This window comes from Choloepus didactylus, chromosome 4 (genome assembly GCF_015220235.1).
Source record: "Choloepus didactylus isolate mChoDid1 chromosome 4, mChoDid1.pri, whole genome shotgun sequence".
NCBI classification, from domain to species: Eukaryota; Metazoa; Chordata; class Mammalia; order Pilosa; family Megalonychidae; genus Choloepus; species Choloepus didactylus.
The window spans coordinates 38,685,736-38,712,549 of NC_051310.1; the positions used below are offsets into that span (position 1 = coordinate 38,685,736).

The following is a 26,814-nucleotide window of genomic DNA, read 5'->3' on the forward strand; positions in this document are numbered from 1 at the left end:
GGCCTCTTCAGTGATAGGAACCACCACACACTGGCACCTTGTCTGTTCTCTGCCATGATAAAAGAAAGTCACCCCACATAAGAAGCAAAATATTTCTTACTTTCTTGTGTCCATAAATCCCACAGAGTTTATGGTTCCTTCAGGCTTCTTCCATCCAATCAGGTACTTGCTAGTAGCGCCCTGGCGCGGGTAGAACGTTCTGGGCCCAGATGAGGATGAGGAGGAGGAGGAGAAGGAGGGGACGAGTTGTGCAGAAGTGGCAGGATGAAGCTCCTCTTTGGGTGAACTTCTGGCACTGGTGAAAACAACTGGGCTGGCAGAGTGTCGAGAGCTCATGGTACTGAGGAGAAGCAGAACAGAGACAAAATGACCCAAGTGTGCACGTGTGCACCCCGGGGTCATTAAGCCAGTTATAAAAGTGTCATCCAAGAGAGGGTTATAACTGGGTTAAAGAACAATGAATATTTCATCAAATATTAATGGCGGTGGATGGCTAAGACTTGCTTTCTGACTATAATTTAGATGTCTGCTATCAAAGAGAAGTGGTCTTTGGGGCTTGGTCTGCACTTCAAATTAAAAAGTGCAAGTAATTAAAACTGTCAGAGACACTTTCAAACTGTTGGCACCACTGAAGTTTGTTAGAGTCAAATCAGGAAGAGACAAATGACAGGGGAAAGAGAGCAGTAAAAGGTCTAGCATCCCAATGGCTGTCTGTCTTGCTCTCCTCAGGAACTAGAGCTCGTGGGGTGAATCCCTAGGGTCAAGCTAAGGTGGGGAGAGGAGGATGAATTAGGATAGGGCTTTCCACACATTCACATCCAAAGCCAAAGGGGCACAGTGACTTCTCCTTCCCCATGGCATCTGGCATTAACATCTACCCTTGGAAAAGCTGTTCATCACCAGTGTATTTTTAACTTTGGTTAAAGATTCCAAAAGGGCTAAAAAAGAAAGCTACTGATTATACCTTGAAATCTTAAAAAGGTAGAATTTCCAAAACTGAGGTTGAGAGTTTAAGTTCACTAAAAATCTCAAGTGCCTTTAAACTAAGATTTCTGTGCTTCCTTCCCAGTGATCTCACAGGACTTACGTTCACACTACTTGAGCCCCACTAAATTCTCCACCTTAAGATGAGACAGAGATGGTTGACTCTCAGTATAATAAGATTAATTAATAACATCAGTCCCAAAACATTCCTCAATTGCATTTACATTTGTCAGGAACCAATGGTCCTGATCTGAATGAAGCATGGGCTTTAGTTAATAATAACACATAAATACTGATTCCTTAGCTGTGACAAAATGTACAATCATAACATACATTAGCAAGATCTAATGTTTACGGTTCGCAGATTTTTCCACCTGACTATACCTCAGATACATTTATTAAGATGTGGCAATGGCTCAAGCCTCAACTCTGGGAAGTATCTGAAGCAGATTTCATAAAGTAAAAACAATAAATTAGGGTTGAACTTAGCTCTCATCTTTGGGCAGTCCCGTCTCTGCTTTAACTCAGATATTCTGCTTTGATTAGTATCCACAAATGAGTGCAGTGTCTGAACGACTAGAGCAGGTTTGTAAACTTTATGGTACTAAAATTCAGATCACTGGGCCCGAGCTGCAGAGATTCTGCCTCAGTAGGTGGGCAGGGGTTGGGGGTGCCTGAGCATTTGCACATTGAGTAAGTTCCCAGTGCCGATGTGATGCTGATGTGGCTGGTCTGTGACCCACACTTGGAGAACCACTGTACCAGGGGTACATGTGAATTGCTTATGTTTTACATTTCTCAGCAACTGATGTCTTACATGATAATACTGGTAGTCAAAACCGAGGTCTTTCAAAGACTAAATACTTGGTCAAAATAGAAATAATCAGCTATAATAGAAGGTAAATTGTATTATTCATTAACTTAGAAATTGTCCCTCCATGTTTTACTAAACAGCAATGCTTGTTTTAGCTATCATGCACATACTAAAGAAAAGAGAAAGTTATAGAAACAACTTAGAAATGTCAAAGGAAATAACAACATACAACATATATGCACTTTTGGGAGCTCTTTCCTTCCTGCATGTGTCTAATTACTGTCATCATTTCGCTGAGGGCCATTCAATTAGCTTCTATAGTAGACTGTGAACCTCTGAAGGCTTAAATAAGACCGTAGACCTTGATAGCGGTTTTACCTGTGAATATGATGGCTGACACTAGCTACCAGGTGAAATGCCAACATATCTTTTTTTGCCAATGGTTAAAATCAAGATAGTACTGTTTAAAAATGGATCATATTTGGGAACAAAGTTTAAAGCAAAACCAAATTAACAATGCACTGGCATGTCTCTCTTCTTTAACACATGAAGTAAGGAGAGTTAGTACATGTGGCCTCTAATTCAGTAGGCATATAAGGATGACCTGGGGAGATCTTTTAAAACACATATTCTTGGACCCCAATCCCAGAGATTTTAATTAAACATACATGGGGTAGTACCGGGGCTATTTTGGCACACAATCTCCCCACGTGCGCACACCAATTAAGAACTACTGCTGGGATTCAGTCGTATTATCCATATCTGCATGACTTCATCAAAATCCAACTTAATATTTTCAAGATTCAAGAAGGTGAAGCTAGTGGGGGCTGTGGGCAACCGGCAGGTAATGATGAAAATGTAGACTTCCACGCTCACAACAGCTCTTCTAGAGCCCAGAAACCCATATTTCCACAAATTTCCAAAGGATTCCCATGTTCCCAAGGGTTCTTCCTATTCTAAGGTTAGTATGTCTTCTTCCTTTGTGGTTCCTCCATGAGCCCAGCTGTGAGCGATGCTTCTTGAAGTTGACACACCCTGATGGTCCCATGGCCAGGGACAGACACTAACATTTCGCAAGGTAATTTCTGAAGTGAGCTTAATTACAATACAATTAAAATGAAGTTGGCAGTTTTGTACTTTTTAAGGGGAACTGTGTGACTGTCTGTTTCATTATCCTGGAGATTTCATTTTAATTCAGTATGCTGCAATCAGTTTACCCATGGTGAGTTAAGTCTCTTTACTAAGAAGGCAATGAGCCAAAAATCATGGGACAAAAGAGAAGAGCAGTAGATATATTAGGAAATGACAACTATAATATTTGCTACTTTTCTTATTGTATAAAAAAGTGAGTTTAACTGTGACGTATGGCCAAATTGCAACCACTAATAATTTAGTTGGGATGTTTCTGGATTTTATATGAGAAAACCACTAACCTTAACTTCTACATAAACTTTAGGGCACTTCCCCTTTCCTAAAAATGGAACAATGTTGGATTTAGTTTGGTCATTCTAGGAGAAAAATTTTGAAAAGGAAGAGGGGACACACATATACATACGATACCTCATGTAAAAAAGAGAAAAGGAAAAGGGGTAACTGAGAATCTGGGACAGTCTGAATTTGTCAACACCTGGCTGACATGATGCACAAATGAAACCATGAACCAAATGCACTGCAACCTGGTTACTTTACGTTTCTAGCTGTGGCAAAACTTTCTAGGAGGAGCTGCTGAGCTGACCAAGCTGACAAAGGGAAACCAGTCACAGTGGGTGCTGCCTTAAAGGCTGTCTTGCTCACTGCCCCCTTTGCTGACCTTGCAAGGGGATGAAAACACTGGATTGGGAGCCTCAGTGTTATCAATGAAAGCCCAATGTCCAACCTAGTGGGACCTGGGAAACTTCTGAATTTCTGTAAAGTCGCTGAGACCACAGCCTCCTGAGGAAAAACATCTGCCAGCACTCTCCGTGCTGTTGAAAGCTACTGAAGGAAACACTTGGAAGTCTCTACTATTCAGCCACAGCGCAGAGGGATGGATTTTAAACAGGTTGCAAAGGATATTTTCAGGAGGGGGAGAGCAGCAATTAGTCACCTGCCAAACTGCTGTGGCAAAATCTAGGCAAAGACTGAATACTGGCCTAATACCAAGGGGGCTTGATGGGGTGTCCTGTGATTGCTTGTACAAATAAGCCTGTGGGTGAAAAGATAATGTGGAGGATAATGATTATGGAGGACTCCGCCCACTGTGTTCAGCACCGGCCAACTTTGTACTGTATGCAATACCAAGCTCCACAATTTAGGGGGCCATCAGGAAACACTAAGTCTAAAGAATTGGGGGAAAAACAAACAAATGAAGTAGGAATGGTAATGCTGGCAAAAGGGATTGCAGTAAAGAAGAACTATGCACTTATAAGGAGATCTTTTGTAGGTATAAGGGCACAGTGATAACATACAGCACAGGGGGAGGAATGACTGGGCAAACACAGGAGAGGCCTCAGGCAACATCGTGGACAACAAGCTGAATAAGTCTGCAATGCTGAGGTATTTAATAAAGAGCTAACAAGATACTGGGTAGTGTTATGAACATTGTCATTTTATTAAAAATAGCTGAGAAGAAATCATATCCAGGCTTGGCATTTAAAAAGGGTAACAAAACAAAACAGAACCATTAAGAAGAAAAAACACGAATGGGCTCTGGCCCCCTACAGAAGTTTTGAACAACCAGAAAGAAGAGGTAGAAACATCTTTTTAAAAGCTCCAGAAAACAGAAAAAGGAGTGCAGTAACAGGGTGAGCTCCAAATTAAGACAAGGCTACTTAAAAGCTGTAGGATCTTGCAGTGCTCTGGCTGGCCTGCCCCCATCCCCACACTGTCTCAGCACTGAGCTGGCCTGCACTCCCAGTGGGGATCCCTGGTCCATTTCTAGAAGAGTCATCCTTGTGCACATACTGGGAGCATGCACTTCCGGCCCCATCTGTCTGGTGGTGGTCTGAGGGACTTGGGGAGCTCTCCCTATAGAATGCTGTTGCAGAGCAGACAAGTTGTGCTGCCTGAGACAAGGGACTGCTAGCTATAGGACATACAGTGCAGCGAGGAAACTATTTCCTAGGTAACAGGGGACATTTCAAACTGTGTAAATTGTGGAATTCCTAGGGCCATATGCCCCTGACAAGATGAATGTGCAGAAAGGATCACGCAGGCCCTATGCTTTGGCCTGGAGCTGTTCTCCAAACCCACTGTATGGATAAGTCCTGAAGGAGAGCATGGTCACAGGTCAATCTGCAAGGACTGGGAAAGGTTTTCCTTCTTCTTCTTTTTTTGGTTATTTCCTGGCATTCAAGGAAAGCTCTGTCATAACACTGGCTGGATAGAGGTTTAAGGAACAGATGCCTCAGAATCTAAATTCCAGTGACAAACAAAAATATCAAAGTATCCAGATTTCAACAAACGATTACAACACATACAAAGAAACAAACAAGAAGCTATGGCCTAGCCAAAGGAAATGATTAGAGCATTAGAAACCATTAACGAGGAGCAACACACCAGGGACCTGCCAGATAAAGAGTTTAAAAAATGGCCTTATGCATGCTCAAAGAGCTGAAAGAAAACAAGGACAAAGAACTAAACAAAATCAGGAAAATGACAGGTAAATACAAAGAAAATATCATTAGAGAGAAATTATGAAAAGGAAACAAACAGAGTTGAAAGACCACAGTAACAGAAATTAAAAACTCACAGAGAGGTTCAATAGCAGATGGGAGCTGGCAAAAGAAAGAATCAGTGAACTTGAAGATAAGGCAACTGCAATCATCCAGTCTGAGGAGCAGAAGGAAAAATGAATGATGAAAAGTGAACAGAATCTGAGGAATGTGTGGGACACCATCAAGCGTACCTATATATGCATTGTGAGAGTCCCAGAAGAAGAAAGAAAGGGGCAGAGAGACTACAAAGAAATTATAGCTGAAAACTTCTCAAATTTAACGAAAGACATGGATATGCACATCCAAGACACTCAATGAATGCCAAACAGGATAAACCCAAATAGATCTACACCATGGCATATTATAATCAGACTGTCAAATGCCAAAGAGAGAACTCTGAAAGCCACAAGAGAGAAGCAATATGCCACTTACATGGGAGCCTCAGTAAGATTAAGTGCTGATTTCTTTTCGGAAACCATGAGGCAAGAAGGCAGTGGGAAGACATTTAAAGTGCTGAAAGCAAAAACTGCCAACCAAGAATTCTGTATCCAGAAAAACTGTCTCTCAAAAATAAGGGAGGGATTAAGACATTCCCAGATAAGCAAAAACTGACGGGCTATGTCACAACTACACTGGCCCTACAAGAGATGCTAAAGAGAGTTCTTAAAGGAAAGGACTCTGGACAATTGACTGAAATCACAAAAAGAAGTAAAGGTATCTAGCAAAGTTAATGATATGGGTAAATAGAAATTATTGTATTTTTGATTTGTAACTCCACCTTCTGCTTCCTACAGGATCTAAAAGGCAAACAAATAAAATATAATGATAAAACTGGTTTTGGACTCATAAATAGGTAATTTGTGACATGAACTACATAAGGGTAGGGGGTAGAGGGTAGCTTATGTAAGCTATTTAAATTTTTAAGTTGGTATCAAAGCAAATGAGATTGCTATAGATACAGGGTTTTAAATTTAAGCCCCAAGGTAATCACAAAGAAAATATTAGAGTATATGCAAATTCATAAAGTAGAGTACAGGTTATTAAGGGTGGGAGGCAGGGGGAATGGGGAGTTCATGGAAAATGAGTGTAGGGTTTCTGTTTGGCATGAAGGGAAAGTTCTAGTTTTGAATGGTAGTAAGGGTACTGCAACTATGAATGTGATTAATCCCAATGAATGGAATGCTTGATAGGGTTGGGATGGGAAGATTTATGTTGTATATATGTTCCCACAATTAAGAGAAAAAAGAAAGAAAAAGAAACTAAAGAGAAAATGATAAATTAATTGCAATATATGATACTGGATGGGATCCAAGAATGGAGGAGAAAAGGCTCAAAGGAACGTTATTGGGGTATAAGAAACATTGGAATATAGAATGTAAGCTTTATATGAATGTTAAAATATCTTGAATTTGGTAACTGCACTTCAGGTGATTATATATATGAATATCCCATCCTTAGGAAATGTATATGGAACTTTTATGAATTCAAGGAGTATGACCTGTGCATCCTGCTCTCAAATATTCAAACGCTAGGTAGCAAAGGTGGTAACATGTTAAAATTAGGTGGATCTGGGTATCTGGGTGGTGCGGTGGTGGTGGATTTCTCTGTATGGGGTTTGTCCAGAAAGTCTGACTTATTTCAAAATAAAAAGTTAAAACAAAACTATAAAGGACTGTTAATAGGAGCTGTGGGAAATAAATGTTTGTTGAAGGAAAAACAGATACTGCATTAAGGGAGGTGATAGAATGCTTAAAAGAATAAATGATAGAAAATCTTTTGTCTTAAAAAGCCATTTATAATTTGCAACATATTAGATAAACTTTTATATGCTCTACACATATAAAAACCAACATTTAATAGGTAGAACAGGTATTATTAGATTACTGCTAAGGGCAAGGTTAGTGAAATGGAACAAGCAGCCTAAGGTCACACATCTGGTGAAAGGTAGAACTGATATCTGAACTTCAAACTTAAGCTGCAAATCTAGGGCTATTTTCTCTAGGTTTCTCTCTCAACTTCCTAGAGGTGGAGGGTACAAAATTTCTTTTCTTAAAAAAACTATTTTCAAATACCTTTGTAGGTGTCTATGCAAGTTTCATAATCTTAGCCTTGAAAAATCTTCATGTTTAAAAAAGACTAAGCTCAGAAAAACCATTTCATTCTACCTTAATGGAGGCCTTTATTGTATATTTAAAATTTTAAGTACAGCTGGAGTCATTTCAGTTATAGACAAAATGCTGAAGAAGGACAAGAATAAACTCAGAGAGTTTGTGGACTCTTTCCTACTGAGATTTTTCTTTTCCTTTATTTTTTAAAAAGCAATTGGATAAATTCTCATCCTGGTTGGATGGTTTATATGTGATAAGGAATCCTTTTGGTCTTATGATTTAATTGTCTTTGGAGAATTTGGGCCTTCATCATCAACTGGATGAATATGAATTAGTTGTTTCATAAAAAATGTAATGGCCAACTTTCTGTTGGTGAGCTCTGTACCAAGAGATCCAACAATTGTGGCCTGACTGATGCTCATTTTTACAATGTTCTCTTGAAATTTCAACCACAGTGATTCTGTTTTTTAGTCTTTGAGGTTGGCTGAACATCACTAAGAGTTCTTGATAAAATAACTACCTACCCCCTTAAGCTGGAAGAAATGGGGCTAGGTAGCTTAGGCCCGATCACCTGGAGTTCGGCTATATTGAAGCAAAACAAAATCTAATAAAACTACACTCATTGTATGTAGTGCCAGAAAGCAAAAATGACGAATTAAACCCTTACCTAAAAATAGTTTAAAGCAAGTAGAGCTAGCTACATCTTTTAAGAGAAGTTTTGGTTTGTGATTTTAGATGCTGCACTTCCAAATTCTGAGTTAGCCCATAAAACTTACAAAAATCATATTCTCCCCTTAAGGGGAAAAAAAAAAATAAAAGAATTAGGTACAAGTGGGGCAATTAATTGTTGGTGATCTGCTAAATATGGCAGGAAGCCATATTTTTCACATACATAGGACACTGAAGACAGCAGGAAATAAAATTTAAACATATAAGCTCTAATACACTCAGAAGCACACATACAGATAGGCCAGTATGTTACAGTAGCTTGAGGCTTTCCTTAATGTTGAGTATAAAACTAAATATAAGAAAGTCCTTCTTTTCCTCTAGCCTCAAGAAATATACAACTTTTCTGGCATGAATAGTTAGTTTATTAGGGCCACCAGAAAAAACACATTCCAGAAATGGAAATGCACTGACAACTAATATCCAGATATTAACATTTGCATGTAAGCTGCTATTAAGTCCCTCCCTGCTATATTTTACAGATGTTTAATTTTACACAGAAATAACTTTATTAAAATTCATGCTGTGCAAGGACTTTATGTTCCTAACACTTACATTTATATATGAAAGCACTATACCCTCCTGCAAATATTGACACTCATCTATACAATAAGCTTTGAAATGTATAGTGGTTTTCTAGAAGAGCCAGCAGTTGAGAATTTATGCTACTTTTAAACTGCTTTATTAGTAGAGGCTTTGAATCATCAGGCAAAAACTGAGTAATTAAGGAAGTAGTTATTCATTTATTCATCGAAATTTACTGAGCACCTATTATGCTCATGGCAGCACTTGCTATGCAAGGTGCTGATGATGAGCATATCGAGTGAAAAGCCCTCTCACTGTGGATGGCAGTAAAGATGTTCACGTGATCACCTAAGTGGGTACTCATTGGCTACAGGGCTCTAAGGGAGTCTAAAGGAAGCTGGAAGAAGGAAGTTTTGATAAAGCAGAACGGCTGGCCAAAAGGGTGGGCACAGAGGGCTGAACAATAAATCAGGTCAATTAAGTACATACAGAAGAGATGTGCATGTGCTGGTACGAGGTGGGTTTTCTAGCTTTATAATACTTGGTCCTAAATCTAGTTCCAATATGGGCAATGGCATTTGTCAGCTTGACTAAAGCTTTTTAATACTAACTGAGGTGGGTCCTTGGTCCCCACAGAAATTGGCATTGCCTACCAACAAGGCTAGAACTCTAAGAAAAAAATGAACCCAGTTAATGAGAGTCTAATAAAACACAACTATCTCCTGTGATCACCAAAATCATTTTATTGAGAGATTCATTTTAAAATCAGAAAGTGAAAGAGCAATTACAAAAAATTAAAATCTCTCCCTAAATTTCTGAGCTTCAGGGTAGATATATATTCTAGGGAGCAACACTTTAGAGCAATTAGCAGCCTTTTTAATTGTAGGAAGTTATCAGTGTGTATGGCTTCTCTTAATGACATTTGAATATAACAAACCTATGTAATTACCAACCTACATTAATGCAGTTCTCCTGGGGTGCCAAAAAAACCTGCAAAGTCATCAACAGAGAGACTGGAAAACAGAGGGGTAGGAACAGAGCCCAGCCAGAAATATGCAGTGGAACTTAATCACTGTAATTTAGTTTTTGTCACCGAGTCCCAGGTACAATTTCTTTTATGCACTGTCAAGAGATCTCCACATTAATTGCTGTTCCTGTCTTCTGAGGACACAAATACTCTAATTTGCACTGATTTTGGTTTCTCTTCCAATGTGCATTTGGTGGCTGAGTCCCCTTTACCTCCAGAAGAGGAAGGCAGCTAAATCTCTGATTATTCAGCTCACTCTGCAAAGATCAACAGACTGAAATAAAAAAGCATCCATGTTTATCAGAGTCTAGAAACTAATGTGACTCAACCTATCAGTGGGTGGGAAGCCCTGCCACCCTCCCTAAAAGGCCACATTCTTTTCTTCTCTAGTAAATCTGGCTTTCAATAGAAGTTATTTCTAAATGATTACTTAAATGACTTCTGCACAGTCAGACTGAAGCAGAAAGCATAGACAATCTTTTGAGGCCCTCAGGCAGGCCCAGTCAGCAAATTCCAATAATGCAAGCCCAGGTGCCTGATTTTTGGAGGGCTTTATTGAATTCTGGAGATTTGTTAGACAATGGCATGGCCTGTTGTTTTATGCTTTGGCCTCAGGCCCAGCTGTTCTCAACCTTATGCCACGGTGATTACATTCTAGACAAGACTTTTTTCTGCATTCAAATTAAACTACAGATAGAGCCCCAGATGGAATATAGTTCTTAAAAAAAAAAAAAAAAAAAAAAAAAAAGACATACTCCTTTCAAAACAAAGAATTGAAAATCAAAGAAACAGGATTCAAGGTAAATCTAGAAACCACAAAGAAACTATTTTGATTCGAAAAATGTTCTAAGTCAAAGCACAAAAGATGCATTGGTGATGGTGGGGTGTGCCCAAAACAGCGAGTGTCAAAATTTGGTACCACGTGATTCCATGTCTGTATTATATTATTATGGTATTTGATGCCCAGTTGTCTCTTTTACTTTTCCTAAAACTTCCCTTAATCCATTTGAATCAGACATTCTATTTTCTGAACTGTGACAGGTTAACTAGGTGCCTGTTACCCAGAATACGGAGACTACTTTTCCAACTTAGTTTTTGCTTGGAGGCTGTATAGTTTCCGATCTGTCACGATCATTTTCATTACTGCAGTGTGGTAATAGCGGTAAACAGGAATAAACTCTTGAAATACTACATACCGTGGGGCTGACCTGGAATTTTAAAAGATGGGAAGCTCAACAATCTTACCATTAAGAATGGAATACTTAACTGATCAAGTTAACAAATCAAAATTAAAGAGAGGATGTTCTTTCTCATGAAGGTTATTTGGGGTTTACTGACAGATTATATGCGTCGATTCCTATTTGAAAAGTAAAACTAAATTGAGCTTCTCAACTATGTTTCTTTAGGCCATAACAATAAAAGGGCTGGAACAAAGCAATGTTGATCAATGACTAAGAAAAATAAATAGTAAAAAAAGAAAAGACCTTAGAGATTAACAGGCCTGAAAAGATAGTGATGGAGGGTTTCCATAAAAGGAAGAATCTTATCATACTTTGGACTTTGGGGTTAAATCCAAAACAGGGAATGGAAGTTAGTTTTTATTTTGCCTAGCAGAGTGATCTCCAAGATGATATAGGGGAATGTGTAGGTTTCTATTCTTAAAGATAGATAGGATGTGTCATCTAATTTTAGCTACACTTTTCTGGTGATCACCCCCCACTCTCAACACATCACTGTCAGGAGCCAATTACTGAACAAAAATGACCACGCATACATTGGGTAGGTGATGATCTCTCATAGGGCGGCAGGGCAGTGTAAAGGATGCACTTCGCATGGTAAATAATGCCCTATTAGTCTTGGAAAAAAATAAGGTCAAGATTTTTTTTTCAAGATCTTCAAAAGACTGTCTCTTTCTACAGTCTCTTCTACTAGTAGAAAGTCAAAATTACAAGGATATACTTTTCCTCTCTAATTCTGGAAAACAGGAAGATTTTTAAAACTACAAATACAACTTTACGAAAAAAAATCTGCAAACTTTTTCTTACAGTTTTAAAATAATGCATTAGGATTACAGACCTATTTATAAAGTATTTTGCTAGCAAATAAAGGCATTATTAAATACATAAAAATAATTTTCAGTGCATGAAAAGTTTCCTTTCTTCATACATTCTGGGCAAAGCTAAGTGGGATGAGGTCAGGAAACTACACTTAGGAAGACTGGGATGGAAATCGGAGAAGCAGAATAAAGGACAGTTACCTTGTGTGGGAAGCAGCATCATTTATACTGAAAGTGCTGTTCTCCCTTGTCAGAGGGTTAATGCCTGCTTGGCTCTTGCTGTGGATATCCAAGCTCAGGGAAGACTCTGTTTTCCGGTCCAAGCCGTGGCTCTCTGTCTCTATAGTCCGATCTGCCAATGAGATCACTTCACTGGAGCTGTGCCACAGGGGAGTCACTTTCTCCTTGGCTGGCCCCGAGCGAGGTGATGTAGCTGCCCCCAGGGAGGCTGTGCTGCTGTGGCTGGGCCCATAGGAGGTGGTGTCGATGCCACTGTCAGCAGAGGTGCCTTGCAGATAGTTATAGCTGTTGAGCTCGGATTCAGTGCGGTCTCCATCATACCACTTCTCGTCACTGTGGGCACTTGATGCATTGCTGGAGAGGGTATTGCTACTGGAGTGGCTCGAGTAGTGGCTATCAGACTGAAAAGGAAGCATGAGTTATTTAAGTACAGGTTTTGCTTCTTGAACACCAGAAGAAATAACGGGGAGCAATACTGTGACATGTGTCTGGTTATGGGGTTCTCAAGGCTCAAGAGTTCCAATGAAAAAAAACTGAAACAAGACAGGAGGTGCCTGGAAAAATCTCTTTGACTTTGGTCCATTCAGAAGCGTCCATGGCAAAGAGTGCTGGAAAAAATTTTTTATAATCCATTTTTCATTACTTGACTTATGTGAGAGTATCAACACAATTGAGATAATTTGAATCAGAAAAAATTCTCAACTGTCATCGAAAAGTCTTTAATATCTTTATCTTAAAACCAGAAAGGAAATGATGCTTTGAAAGGACTAATAATTACAAAATTGTGCTTGATTCTAAAAGTCCTACTGCTCAAAGTAAAAGGACAGGCTGAATACAAGACATTCTTAAAAAAATCTTTTTCTTCCCAAATTAGTATCTATTTAGGAGTGCTGTTTTCTCCAAAGGATGCTTTGAACTCAGAAGTGTCAAGACAATTCAAAAAGGAATGTAATAGTTTCAACAGTGCTAGGACAACTAGATATCCATATGCAAAAATGAAAGAATATGAATCCCTACCATATTTAAAGCCAAACAGATTAAAGACCTAAACATAAAAGCTAAAACTGTAAAAACTCTTAGAAGACAACACAGGGGTAAATTTCTTATAACCTTGGATTAGGCAGTGGGTTTTTAGATATGACACCAAACCATAAGCAACAGAAGAAAAAACAGATAAATTGTACTTCATTAAAATTAAACTTTTTTGTGCCTCAATACCCTTAGGAAAGTAAAAAGACAACCCACAGAATGGGAAAAACATTTGCAAATAATACATCTGATAAGGCACTTGTATACAGAATATATAAAGAACTCTTACAATTGAACAATAAAAAGACAACCCAATTTAAAAATGGGCAAGGATTTGAAAAGACATTTCTCCAAAGAAAACAAATGGCCAGTAAGCACATGAATATATATTCAATATCATCACTCATTAGGAAAATGCAAATCAAAACCACAATAAGGTAACACTTCACATCCACTATGATAGCTAAAATTTAAAAATAAAAAAAGGGCAAGAAGTAACAAGTGTTGGAGAGGATGTAGAGAAATTGGAGCCCTCATACTCTGCTAGCAGGAACGGAAAATGGAGCGGACACTTTGGAAAACAATCTAGCAGTTCCTCAAAAGGCTAAACAAAGAGTTATCACATGACCCAGCAATTCCACTTTAGGTATGTATACACCTAAGAGAAATGAAATGAAATGAGGAATGAAAATGTGTCCACACAAAAATTTGTACATGGATGTTCATAGCAGCATCATAAGTCTCAAAGTGAAAACAACCTAAATGTCCATCAAGGAATGAAAGGATACATAAATTGTGGTATATACATGCAATGGAATATTATCCAACCACAACAAGGAATGAAATACTGATACATGGTACAATATGGATAAGCCTTGAAAACATTTATGGTAAATGGAAGAAGACAGACACAAAATGCCACATATTGCATGATTCCATTTATATGAAATATCCAAAATTGGCAAATCTGCAGAGACAAAGATTAGTGGTTGTCTAAGGATAGGCGGAAGTGGGTAGGGGGCAAGGGCAGAGAAAAGTGGGAAATGACTACTAATGGGGATGGGGTTTCTTTCTGGGATGATGAAAATGTTCTGGAATTAGATAGTGGTGATGGTTGCACAACTTTGTTAATAAAAACCCACTTAATAGTATACTTTAAAATGGTGAATATTATGGTATATGAATTATATCTTAATAAAAAAATGTACACACAGTGGCTCAGAAAGAACATTTTATGTATTTTACCCAAAGCTTCAAACAGTTAAGACATACTTAAAGAAAATAAAGGGGAAGAAATAAGATTTCAAAAGATATCTGAAAAAATAGTATTTTAATTTAAAGAGAAGCAGGAAGTCAGATACATTGTGGAGATTAAGAAAAAAAGAGGAGAGAAGGAATAAAATACATGTACAGCTATTTCTTGTGATTGAGAAAGGAATGTGCTCTTCACAGGCTGAAGGTCCGGGCAGGAGGAGGACACTCCAGTTACACTTCAAAGCGTAACACCTTAAAGCAGATCAATCTCATCCCGTTACTGGTGTTACTCTCGTATTTTTCAATAACCACTTTTGCTCTATAAAGTCTTCATTTATTTTTAATATTTGTAGGCAGAACTTCCAGAGCTAAGGAAGTTCAGGAGCCCCTAGTCAAATATGGCTTGAGCACTTGACATGTTACTAGTCCGAAGTGAGATGTCGTAAGAGTGTAATGTATAAACAGATTTCTACAGAAATATATAGTGACCATATATGTAGTTTTAAATTTTCTAAAAACCAAATTAAAAAATATATATTATTAATATATTTTATTTAACCCAATATATCCAAAATGTTATTCTGACATTTAATAAATATTTTAAAACCATTAATGAGATATTTTACATTCTGTTTTTTGTACTGGAATTCCAAAATCCAATGTGCATTTCACGCTTCAGTGCATCTCAATTCAGACACACAGGCCACCTGTGGCTAGTGGCTAATGTATAGGACACTGCAGCTCTAGGCAGTAAGAATTAAGCAAAACATTCCAAGTTTTGTTGTGAGGCCACAAAAGAAGAGTAGTCTTTTAGCTTCCAACCTATGATTCAATGCAATGAGACTGGAGATACAAGAAACAGAAATCCAATGTAGGGCTGGGACATACTCTATCCCAAGGAAAAATTTTATATGAACACAAACATACTTTGGGTTAAAGGTCAACTTGTGAATTCTGATATAAACCCCTTCGCTCTGTTCCTTCTAGCACTGGGAAAACTGGGGATATTCTTTTCATGGCCTCATGGCTAGGCATGCTCTTCTTCAAGAGTCCTAGCCAGATAGCAATTTATTATTCCCATAATTCACCCCTTGGTTTTTATTCTTCCTGCAAGCTCAGGCCTGGGCATGGATGGAAAAAAAAACGTGCTTTAAGGAATCCTATACTTCCTGTTTTATGACCCTCTGGTTTTTTCCCCCTCTTCTTCCCTTTGAGGCCCATGAAAATGCCCAAGAACTCTCCTCATTAAAACCTCTTTTCAAGAAAGGATGGAATCTAGAACTTCTTAGAGGCATTTGCGTTTTAAAAGGAAGGATAGTCAGAACCAAGCAGGTGAAGTTACTTCAGAGGACACCCCAGTGGCAATGAGGAAATAGAACGTGAAAGACTGTTTGTTGGGAGCTTATCAGAACCCCCTTCTCAGCCACAAGATGAGGAGCTGCTTTCTCCCACCAAAGCACTGGCTTCCCACCTCCACTGTGGTGGCTGCTGACGGATAGGGTTCCTCTCACTTCCCTCCCCACCCTGGTGAGGGGATGATGAAGGAGTCGGAGCAAGTGTAAGAAAGGAGTAAGTTTAGCTTTCACATAGAGACAGCATGGAATAAGGGAAATGGAGGCAAAACCAGTTTAAACAAGCCCCAGACAAAGAGAAGAGAGAACCTGCCTGCTCCTTATATGGAAAAGTAACCATAGTTACTGGAATGTAAAGAGATATGAGGTAAAATGAGAGATGGGAACTCACAGCAAAAAAATTTGGGGGGGATAGGGTGATCAGTTCAAAATCTCAATAATGAGCTCGTTGGCTCTCTAGGATTGGCTGTACAAATTAAAATCTCAAAAGATGAATTAGTTAGTGCTCTCGGATAGGCTGTAACCTCTGTAGTACCCAGTCAATGGGGAAACGGGAGGGACTTGCGGATTAGAAGCAGATTTAAAGATCGCCATTCTCTTCCTCTGGCGCGCCAGCCTACCACGTGTTTGGCTGGACGCCCTATCTTGCAAGATCGTAAATAAATTCTTTTCTCCTCCAGAACCAAGTGAGCATTTATTCCCTTACAGGTACCGCTTTATTTCCGACACAAGGGAGACTGAATAATAACAAAAACCGCTGAGACTTGGAAAGGCATCTTGGGGTTTTATAGGTTTTTTTAAATTATAAATTTTTCTGCCGATCTTCTTAGTTTAATATGAAAATTCGTTTTTACTTCCTGAAGATACACTAGCTGGGTGCCACATAAGGCTTGTTTGGGGCGGGGAGGGAGAGGGTGGATTTAAATCATTTTTATTTTTTGAGTGTTCTTAGACTCCTGTGCTTTCAAGCCTTTCATGAGCTTTAAATATAGACATATGTGATTTGAACTAAGAGGCCTGGGAGTGCTCAGCAGGGAGGGGAAATTTCATAGATCAGCTGGGATAATCTATCACTTGCAAGGAGAACTGTGAGGACATCACATTTCCTCAGTAAATCTCCACAGAGCCTAGTGTAGAGCTTGGATCAAACACTTCTTGCCTCGTTTTTAGCTTTAATATTCCTTTCTCTGGAGCAAAACGTATATGAGCCATCTCATTAAAAGATCCCTCAGCATCTTACAAATTATCTATTATGAAATACAGGACTTCCTCATCCCCAAAATGACATGAATATAAATATGCATTCCAGTGAATAGACAGACAAAGGAAATCAATTGCATTTATAAAGTGAGGAAAATGACGTAAAGATAGCCTCTTGTTACCAATTCTATCCGTAACTGATAAGGTAATTATATAATTCTATGTTAAAGGGACAAAAATCTATGAAGCTGTGGAAGGTAAGAGAAGCAGTAGGGGATAGTTTCGAGGGAGCTGTCTGTCACCTTGATAGATGCCCAACCACTCCTCATGCTTGTGATCATGTAAGCAAATGAAATGCTTTCCATCCAGATCTAGCGGTTGGCAGCTGCATACCCATGAGGAATTACAGTTTATTTCAAAGCAACCTTAGTGAAAATTCCGGGGCCACAGCTGCAAATGCCTGCCCTCTGCCAGGATAACTTTCTCTCTTACTATACAGGAGATACAGAGAGCAGACCTGTACCATTTTTGCACGGCAAGAAAGGCACATTGCTAGGAAGCTGTTGTTATTACTATTATTTTATACAAGTCACTTACATGCCCTTGTTTGTTTGGAGACAAATGAACCACTGGATCCTGCCGCATTAATCTCCCACTGGGGCTCTCTCGGAAAGCTGGCAGTACCTTTGATACTGCTGGGAGATGGCATGTTGGCTCTGGAATACAGCACAGGACATTAGGGTGCAGGCACCACACAGATACAAGCATATGGTGACACATGAAGAAAGCTTGCCATTGCATCTTTCAGTTCACTGACCAGCAAACTCTGAATTTCAGCAATAAGCTTGTAGAAAGTTTACGCAATAGACAGCATATCAGAAACTAAGTGGCTGATGGATAAAGGCATAAAGCTTGCAGCTGGTGACAATATGTCACATCATTTACATTAGCACAGCCAAGTACGACCAAACCAAAGGCCATGAACAATGCGGCAAAGTTTGGAATCAACTTTTGGTTTGAGGGAAAAGTTTAGAATATATGGATTAAATTTATGAATTCATTCATTGCCAAGTTTGGCTAACCTAGTTTTATCTACATAACCTAGACAGGCATGGATGCAATCATGTTTTACTTACCATGACATTTTGGAAATATTTTACCTGTATATTCATGCTGCTCGAGGACAAAAGAATTGAAATCCTGAGGTCCTCTATAACTGTAAGCTAAGCACAACAGAAAAGACACACAGCAACTAGTTTACTTAAAACAATTGCTTCCTTTTGGACTCCAAGCTGGCGTTACAGATGGGGTTCCAAAGGTGAAAGATAAGTGATTTATCCTCTTTAAGACACCTACAGCTAACAGCAACAATTCTAGACTTCTACAACATCTTTCCTAACATGTGAAGGACTGGGCAACATACTCTGCTACTCTGACTCTCAACCACTTCCAAAAGCAAAGAGGCAGTAAAGCAGACATTCACTGAGATGAGTGAGCCAATTAAGCATGACAAACTCTTCATCTCCACTGTCAGTGGGGCACCACTTTATAATACATTGATGTCAAAGACAGGTAGGTTCAGCGAACAAAGAATCTCAATGCTCAACTGGTAAAACGCAAGTCATTAGAGGATTTTGTTCTTACAAACTGAGTGAATAAAGGACACCTCTGTATATACTCATGATAGTATTTTAAGTAATGAAAATTTAACAATTACATTTCTTGAATTCTCCCTAGTATGTATGGCATTAACTGACTAAGCCCCAGATTCTGATGTACCAAATAGGAAAACCTGGATTATTTTATTGGAATGTTGGGATATAAAAAAGTATAGATATTTGTTTTATTTTAACATTTTATTCCAAGCCTTATATTCTGGATATAGGCCACCACTTGGACCTTCCATACTATGGCGACAAAGGCTTCTATGGCAGGCTCCAGGGACATCTGATTCTTTAAAAAAAAGGTATACCTTACTGAAAGCATGAACAAATGTTTTAAAAAGATGCATCCATATTAATTTTAGAGCCTTGCTATTAAGAGTGGGATGCCACTAAACTAAAACGGATGCAAGAAAAAAAAGAACAGAGGGAGGTATATGTGAAGGAATGAATATGGGTCTAGAATTAACCTTATAATTACCCTTTCCAGCCCTAAGACACATTTTCATTCCTCTATGACTTCACATAAGTGGGATGTGTGACACTGTACACTGCACAAAGGGCTTGCTGGCCTTTGTTCAAAGCCTGCACTAGGATCCAAAAAAAGCTGCTAAAGTCATGCTGAACAAGGGATCCTTTTCACGTCGTTACCATCTCAACAGTCTCAAAACATATGGGACTAAAAACATTCTGTCAGGAGTAGAACAGCAAATCAGTGTACTCTCAGGTTTTCTGTTTTGGGGGTGGATGGGATACCAGTGGGGAATGACAGATGGCTTCAATAACAAGGCACATCTCAGTGAAGTTGCTGGAACAAAGCTTATCTCCAGAATCTAAGAACCACATTTTCTTCCTCAACTCCTGTCTTAACTGAATACCATCTCTACGCGGTTCTAAGTTCATGATAAGTACATTTACATGGGCACAATAAAAAAAAAACAAAACAAAAAAAACAACAACAAAAAAAAAACAGGACAAAATGAATTTGCTGAGAAGATAAAAAGATGGGTCTTTGCCTTGAAAGTTTATCTTTTTCAGCCCTGGAATTTACTTCATTTTATCTCAGGTTGATGTTAATGCTACTAGAGATAAAAGACAGGGAAAAGACAGTACTGATTCAAGTCTCTGATGTGTCAGCTGGGTTGACACCAAATCCCCTATGCTACTGTGTTGAAACTTAGTCTTGTTCCATAGCAAATTTTTATTGTATCAACTAGTGTTATGGTATCATTGTAGAAAGACTACATATATAGAGAGAAAGGACTATGCCCCAGAAATGCAAATGAGGGCTCATGAATACAAATGTTTTCCATCTAGCTGTTAGGGACCCCTAAGACACTTCCTTAGCTGACAGCTTAATAGCAGAGTGCACAAGCACGTAGCTGAGGAAAGAGATTCTAACAGAGATACAGATGTGACTAAATGGTAATTGTATCTCCCTCCAACTTTGAACATAGTGTTTGTTTTTTTGTTTTAAACTAGACATTAAGATTACTAGTCTCAGGGCACATAAACCAGGCAAAAGCAAACAAATGAATAAAAAAGGGGAGAGGGAGGGAGGTAGATCACATGAAGTTTGGCAGTTCAGCAATTTAGTCTTGGTACTGAAAATAATCGCTATGTCCTTTCTATTTTAAAACTCAGGGTGACTTAGAATTCCTTGTCTTTTCTCTCAGGTCTTATTGGTTGCTTTCACTCATACATAATCTAACACAGACTTAACTGTAACTCTTTACAAACTAGGGCTCTATTTTATAACAGAATGCTCTGATGACATTATCAGGAAGTGGCCAAAGTCATCTTGAGGTAAAAGCAACTTGCTTTTGTAGGAATTAGTTACTTACCCATCTGGTCAGCAATGCTGTCCTCACTTCTTTGCCAGCTGGCTGTGGATTTTCCGCTGCCACCAATGTCTGACTGGGTGTTCTGCCTGTCAATGGAAGCTGGGGATCTGCGGCTCACTCCAAACCTGTGGTGATTCCCCCAAACAAGACTTCAGAGACCTCATCCATGAGGGGAAAGCAGTCCTGGATCTAATGAACAGAACTCTAAGCACAGGTATTTCTAAGAGTTTTTGCTTATGTGTCTCTGTGTAGGTGTCCATGTGCACATGTACATGGGCACAGAAGTGTGTATATTGTGCTCAATATATGTCACTGCAATTGTTCAAAACAATAAACAAGGACAGAAGCATGTAAGGGACTGGGCAACATACTCTGTTACTCTGACTCTCAGCAAAATCTCTGAGCCTTTGTGGAGCCAAGCTCAGACGTCATTCACAGCCAAAGGAAACTCCTCAAGCTCAATGTTCCGTGTATATCTTCCAGTTGGTGCATTTTAGAAGTCTGTTTTTCTTTACTCAGTAAGTTATTTAATCAGTAAGCCATATATTCTTAGAACAAATATTCTATGAGTACTTGCTTCATGGTCTGAGCACAGAGACTGCTAACGTTGATAATACATAGCGACCACTTACAAAAGATATACATTTTAAACTGCCTTTGGGGAAGGGCAAATTGGAAGCAGGTAAGCTGGCATATGTAAGTGTCTACTTCTGGAAAGAACATTTAGTTATTTCATGAACCAGTCTTATGTTTCCTTATGTAGGACAGTAATGTAATATATGCTTAATTAAAGCATATGCCTAGATTAGCAATATCAACAACGTAAATAATGACTGAGCCCATGACAAAAGGACAGAGGGTCAAGCTCCAAACACTCATGTGGAAATTTATAAAAATACACCCAGTTGCTATGAATTTATGCGTAATCTACATAATAAAAGACTAAATAGAGACTGAGTTAATTGCTGCATGTGGTGGATATCTTACTGGCTACACAATGATAAACACATGGGCAAAACCAGCAGGTGGTATACTGTAAACAGCATGAGATTAGGAGTTGGAAGACCTGGAGCTGAGTTCCAACTCTACCACCCAAACTGACCCTAAACTCTGTCTCTTTGTCCCCGTTCCTTTATCTGTAAAATGGCAATTCCATTTTATGAATTCAAGGAGGGAAATCTATATAAAAAGCATTTTAAGGGGAAAATCCTTTAAAAATACTCATTAATAGTATCCCTATTATAATCTCTCCTTTGTTATTAACATACATGATCACAAAGCACACTAAACAAAGTCACCTCCATGTGCTGATGTAGACATTATTAAAAACAAAAACCATGTTTTATGAAAACTACACTAAAAGTGCTCATGGAAAAAATGGATTTGCTAATTATGCTTTTGCCATCTCCTCACCAACTAGGGTCCTCGTTTAGTTCAGAATAGTGAATATCCTCAAACTGGCCCTATTATCCTATTCTAAACCTGTACTAAATTGACACTTTTAAATGAAGGCATGGAGATGAAAGCTAGAAATAGAGTTTACATTTTGGTAGTCGTTCACTGAAACTAAAGAAAACTTTTTAAATCTCTAATTTTCAAGCTGCACATTTTTCTGATTTTAAATAAATGATAAGGGAAGGCTATTTTAAAATTCTGCCTTGACAAACATTTTCACCTAATGAACTTTCAATTTCAGTCAACACAAACACATAAACACCCACCCACCCACCCACCATTTATTGTTTGCCAGGAAATTGAGGATACAAAGATTCTGTCCTTAAGCAGCTCAGACAAAACTTGCTCTAAGTTTATACTGTGTCTCTTTTTTTTGGAGAACTTAACTGTGCCCGTTTTTGAGGAGCACTTAATAGATTAAGAGTTACAGTTCAGATTGGAAGGAGTTTTTTAAGTAATCATTTGGCTGATACATGAAACACTTATACAACATCTTTTATTCAGTCTCTGTTTGAATACTTTCAGTGACCAAAAACTCTACCTCATGAAGCAGTCCATTTCTCTCCAGGGCAGACTGACAGCTTTGAAATCTCCTTCTCAAAATGGGCTAGAATCTTCTCTTTAGCTTTTATTTACTGGTCTCAGCTGCCTTCACATACAAGTTTAATCCATTATCCAAGAGTGCTGGAAGATGGCTATGTTCACACTCAAAATTCTCATCTCTAGGTTACACATCCTCAGTAATGTTTCACACACCAATGTCTCAAAACTCTTCACCTACCAAGTCCCTTCCCTCTAACACACCCTGCCTAGTAAACATTCCTCAAAGTGTGTGGCCCCAAAACAACCTCCAAGGTGGTAGAACAGGTCCGTATCTTGAACAGCTGCTGCTGCTCTTTAACTCTCACTCTCATCTTAAACCTGTTCAGCTGTATTTCCCCCCACCCCACTCAAGTAGAGCAGGTATCATTAATCATCCTATTGAATTTCGCCATAAATTGATTTGTATGGTCTCTACAGCCTCACAACAGGGAGTGGGCAGGCAACGTGGATCGAGATGCAGACACTAAGCTCACTGAGGTGAGGGAAGACAACAAAGTAGCATATCACATTTATGGACAACAATGGTGCCACTGACCTATGGATGCTGAATCATGCTCTTGAACTTTTTAAAATTTAACAATAATGAGTTCACAGCAGAGCACACACACTCCTGACTCACTGTCAGGTTTCACATATCTATTTTTACGGGGGTAAGATGTAGAGTAGATACAGTAATCATTTTTCTCTGGGTAAGAGTAACTTTTGGACCAAACCTCGTACATGTGAAACAAATCAGCCAGTAACCCACTGTCACCTGCATTGTTGAAACAGACAAAAAACTACTTGGGATATAGATGGAAATACTGTATCATCATCTTTCTGTAAAAGATCACCCTGGATAAAAAAAGAGGCTACACAGTATGGTAAATCACCATTGGGTACCTCACAAACAATGGGGAAAACCCCCAATACCACCTATGGTAGGTTTAGTTAAAAAGCACCAAAGCTGAATAACTACCACTTCATTTAAAAACTGTGTGCATGGGTGTTGGAACCATGTTTCTAACATTAATATTCACCAAAACAATGTCTCAACTTTTGATTTTTGGTATGCAATTATATGTCACAAACTGAAGGAAAGAATTTTTTCTAGCTCCTTTATGTTTTACTGCAATGGATTATTATTTTTGAAGTCAAATCAGGCCATTTAAAATCAATTAAAATATGAAAGAATTAGACGGGCCAGTGGTGATATGGTGTGGTATAATGATACTTAACTCATACAACTTTTTGCAGGGACTCATGATTAAGAGCTAATTTTTTTTTTCTGTCACTGAAGTAGTTAAAAAAAAGAAATGTGCATTTTAGACAGGTTACCAAGGGAGGCAGTTTGAGGGGGAGAGCATACCGTATAGCAGTTTTATTAACTACTTGCTGCTAATATACACATTTAGCAACAAAAGAAAAAATCAAATTTGATAGCTGTAAAACTCAACAAAATATCACAGGAAAAAAATACCCATTATGAGGGCATTCTTGGTAAGAACACTTATTTTGTAATATCATGAAATCTCAAGAAAGTAACCATATCACATGTACATTTGTTAGTTTACTTGGGAAAAAAATCATATTAGAAATATCCGTTTTCAGAAACACTTCACCTTTGATTTTCAAATGGTCAAGTTCCTGACAGGGAGGCCGCAGCATGGAGTGTTTGCTGGCTTTGCCACTCCTTCTCGGATAAAGCAACTCAGAGCCTGCCATGTAATATTTTGCTGCTAATTACTTCCCAGATTCAGATTTTCCAATTTTTTCCCCTTTTACTAGCCTCTAAAATCATGTATGTTTGGCATTTTACTTTGTAAGTCTTGTCGGAGGCAAACAGTTACTTTGGGGCATTTAGTGTTTTCAAGAAAGATGCAAGGGAAAAAAAAAAACCAAAAATGCACCACAGGCTGAAATCACAGAAGACTTTTAAAGTGTGGGAAAAATAATCTTCCTTACACTAACAGCAATACATACTCCAACCAGTACAAGGAGTACACTGCTAAGTTCACTTTGGAGGAAGTAGTAAGAAGTGACAAAAAGGTACCTGGAACCTAAACAATTTACATAACCTAAAGGCTGATGCGATTTGATTTCTCTGCCATTGAGATCTTCTCAGAGACTAGAGCATGATAAACTTCCTAAGAAGTGGTTGGAACCAGCCATCAAAACACTGGCCTATCTGGAATATTAACCACATTTCCCCTTTTGTTCTTTTGCAAATTGATCAAGGCTGGCTGAATAGATAACATTTTTACACCATCTGATTTAGATGAAAGATGGTGAGGCCAACTAGGACCTTGACAAAGGGGCAAATGGCATACCTACCCTTCTGGCATGGACTTTTGTCTGTAAGTGCCCCCACCAGAGCCAGTCTCACTGGATGAAGACAGGTTGCTAGGGGAGTTACGGCACTGCTGGGATCTTGCTAAAGCAATGGATGAGACCGTCACATAGATGTCCGAACCAGGAGAAAGCCTGCATGTGCAAACCAAAAACATGAAGTCAACGATTCAAAGGGAAAATCCCAAGGCAATGTATGATGGATAATATTATACCAATGCTACAAAGGCAGTGACTTCATGGAGATAGTGAAAATGAAGCCAGCTGGAAGCCTACAAAAGACATTTCCCTATAAACCTATTTCCTAGGGCAACAGCTGGAAAACTGCCTTGAAGGGGGGGGGCTGGGGGGAGGGGATGTGTCAAAAAATAACACAAAAAAGAAAGATGTAGAAAAAAACCGTGTATGTTTCTAAAGCTGCCAGAATTCAGTTGGCTGAATTGCTTATGCAGTTTCCTAAGCATGGCAGAGCAGAGGATAATTGAACCCAATTCACATTGACCCAGCAATTAATTCCAATTTTTCACACTACTTCTCCTAGAGTATATGACCACAGTGACACTGGTAACATTCTTGTATGTTTCTTTGTTTCTCAATTTTATCACTAAAAGTCTGGCATGAATATTCAGATTTTGTTATTTAGTATTTATAAGTTTGTTTTATAGTAGCATCACCACGCAAAACCTCCATGAAAAAATGCCCAGAACATCAGTTGTTGAATTTAACTGGAATTACTGAATTTACAAAATACCACAGTAATGATGCATTCTGCAGAGCCACATAATATCATCTATTTCTAAAGCAATGGATCCTTCACCCCGTTTACTGGCTCCTGAGACTAAAGATAGAATTTTTAGTCAGGACAAATATATATTTCTCCCCTTTACCTTCTCTACTCCAGTATGGAGCTCAGAAAGTCCTGGAGTGTATCAGTAAGTGATGTTGGCATTTATAAGTGAAATTTATAATAACAATGACATTTTATTTCAAGAGAAAATGCTGACACAGATCATTTGCCTCTTGTAGAAGGGCAGGTCATCTCCATTTTAAAGCTGAGGGAGCAGAAGCTAAGTTATTTTTTCCAGGTCACAATAAGCCAGGCCCTGTGATTCCAAGTCTACTGCACTCTATACTAAACTACTGCTGTCCCCTACAGAAGAATGAATTTTATTTTCTTAGCAAGACATTGTACAATGGCTCTACTTGCTCAAATGGTTTTATACATAAAGGTATCTTATATTCAAGCCAAAGTTTTGAAGTCTTGGACAGAACCTGGTTTATTGGAATATGGCAGTTTCCTATGGTGAGTCTATTGTACCTTCTTTAGAAAGGCAGGATGAGGTTTCAAGTACAAAAATTAATAGAAGGGATAATAGAATTGAGAAGTCTTTCCAAAAGAAAGAGAATAAGGATAGAGATGAAAGAAGCATCACCCCTGAATCGATCTACCCCCCAACAGGCACATCTAACTTCAAAGCCCAGCTCTCTCTCTTCAGTGACAAACCTGTTATCTCCTCACCTCCGAGACACCTCTTTCAACACCCTCACCAGCAATTCAAATCAAACCTCTTAAAAACTAACACGTTTGTGGAAATGGAGTGTTTTTAAATGTAAAAACAAAAACATCAAACAAACAAAAAACATATTTTCTCTACTCCCCCACCCTGTAACACCCCAAACCTGTTCCTCCTAGATTCATTTTCTCAAGTTAAACTTCTTCAGCCATTTTGTCTCTTCCACAGTTATTTGATCTAATTAAGTTAAATTATTATGTACTGCACAAAACCGTGTGCTAAGCACCATAGAGGCTTTCTAAAATCACAAAGACAAAGAAGATAAATGGTCTCCAACCTGCTGATTGTTCTCTATGTTCTTTCCTTTCCAACTTGGATCAGTACAACAGTCCCCCAACT

At 38.6% G+C, this 26,814-nt stretch overlaps 1 protein-coding gene across 7 annotated transcripts in view; it reads right to left on the minus strand.

Moving 5' to 3' along the window:
- The window catches only part of SIPA1L1 (signal induced proliferation associated 1 like 1), a 394,723-nt gene that overhangs the window by 20,123 nt on the left and 347,786 nt on the right, over positions 1–26,814 (minus strand). For 5 of the 7 annotated variants that reach the window (XM_037832380.1, XM_037832379.1, XM_037832381.1 and 2 more), the window contains 6 exons: positions 24,887–25,036; positions 20,516–20,640; positions 18,171–18,233; positions 17,608–17,726; positions 12,137–12,576; positions 101–340 (listed from right to left, as the gene is read on the minus strand). In XM_037832380.1, the coding sequence (XP_037688308.1) occupies positions 101–340; positions 12,137–12,576; positions 17,608–17,726; positions 18,171–18,233; positions 20,516–20,640; positions 24,887–25,036 (1,137 nt within the window). The remainder of the gene's footprint in view (positions 1–100; positions 341–12,136; positions 12,577–17,607; positions 17,727–18,170; positions 18,234–20,515; positions 20,641–24,886; positions 25,037–26,814) is intronic. The other 2 variants (XM_037832386.1, XM_037832385.1) reach the window with 2 other exon arrangements.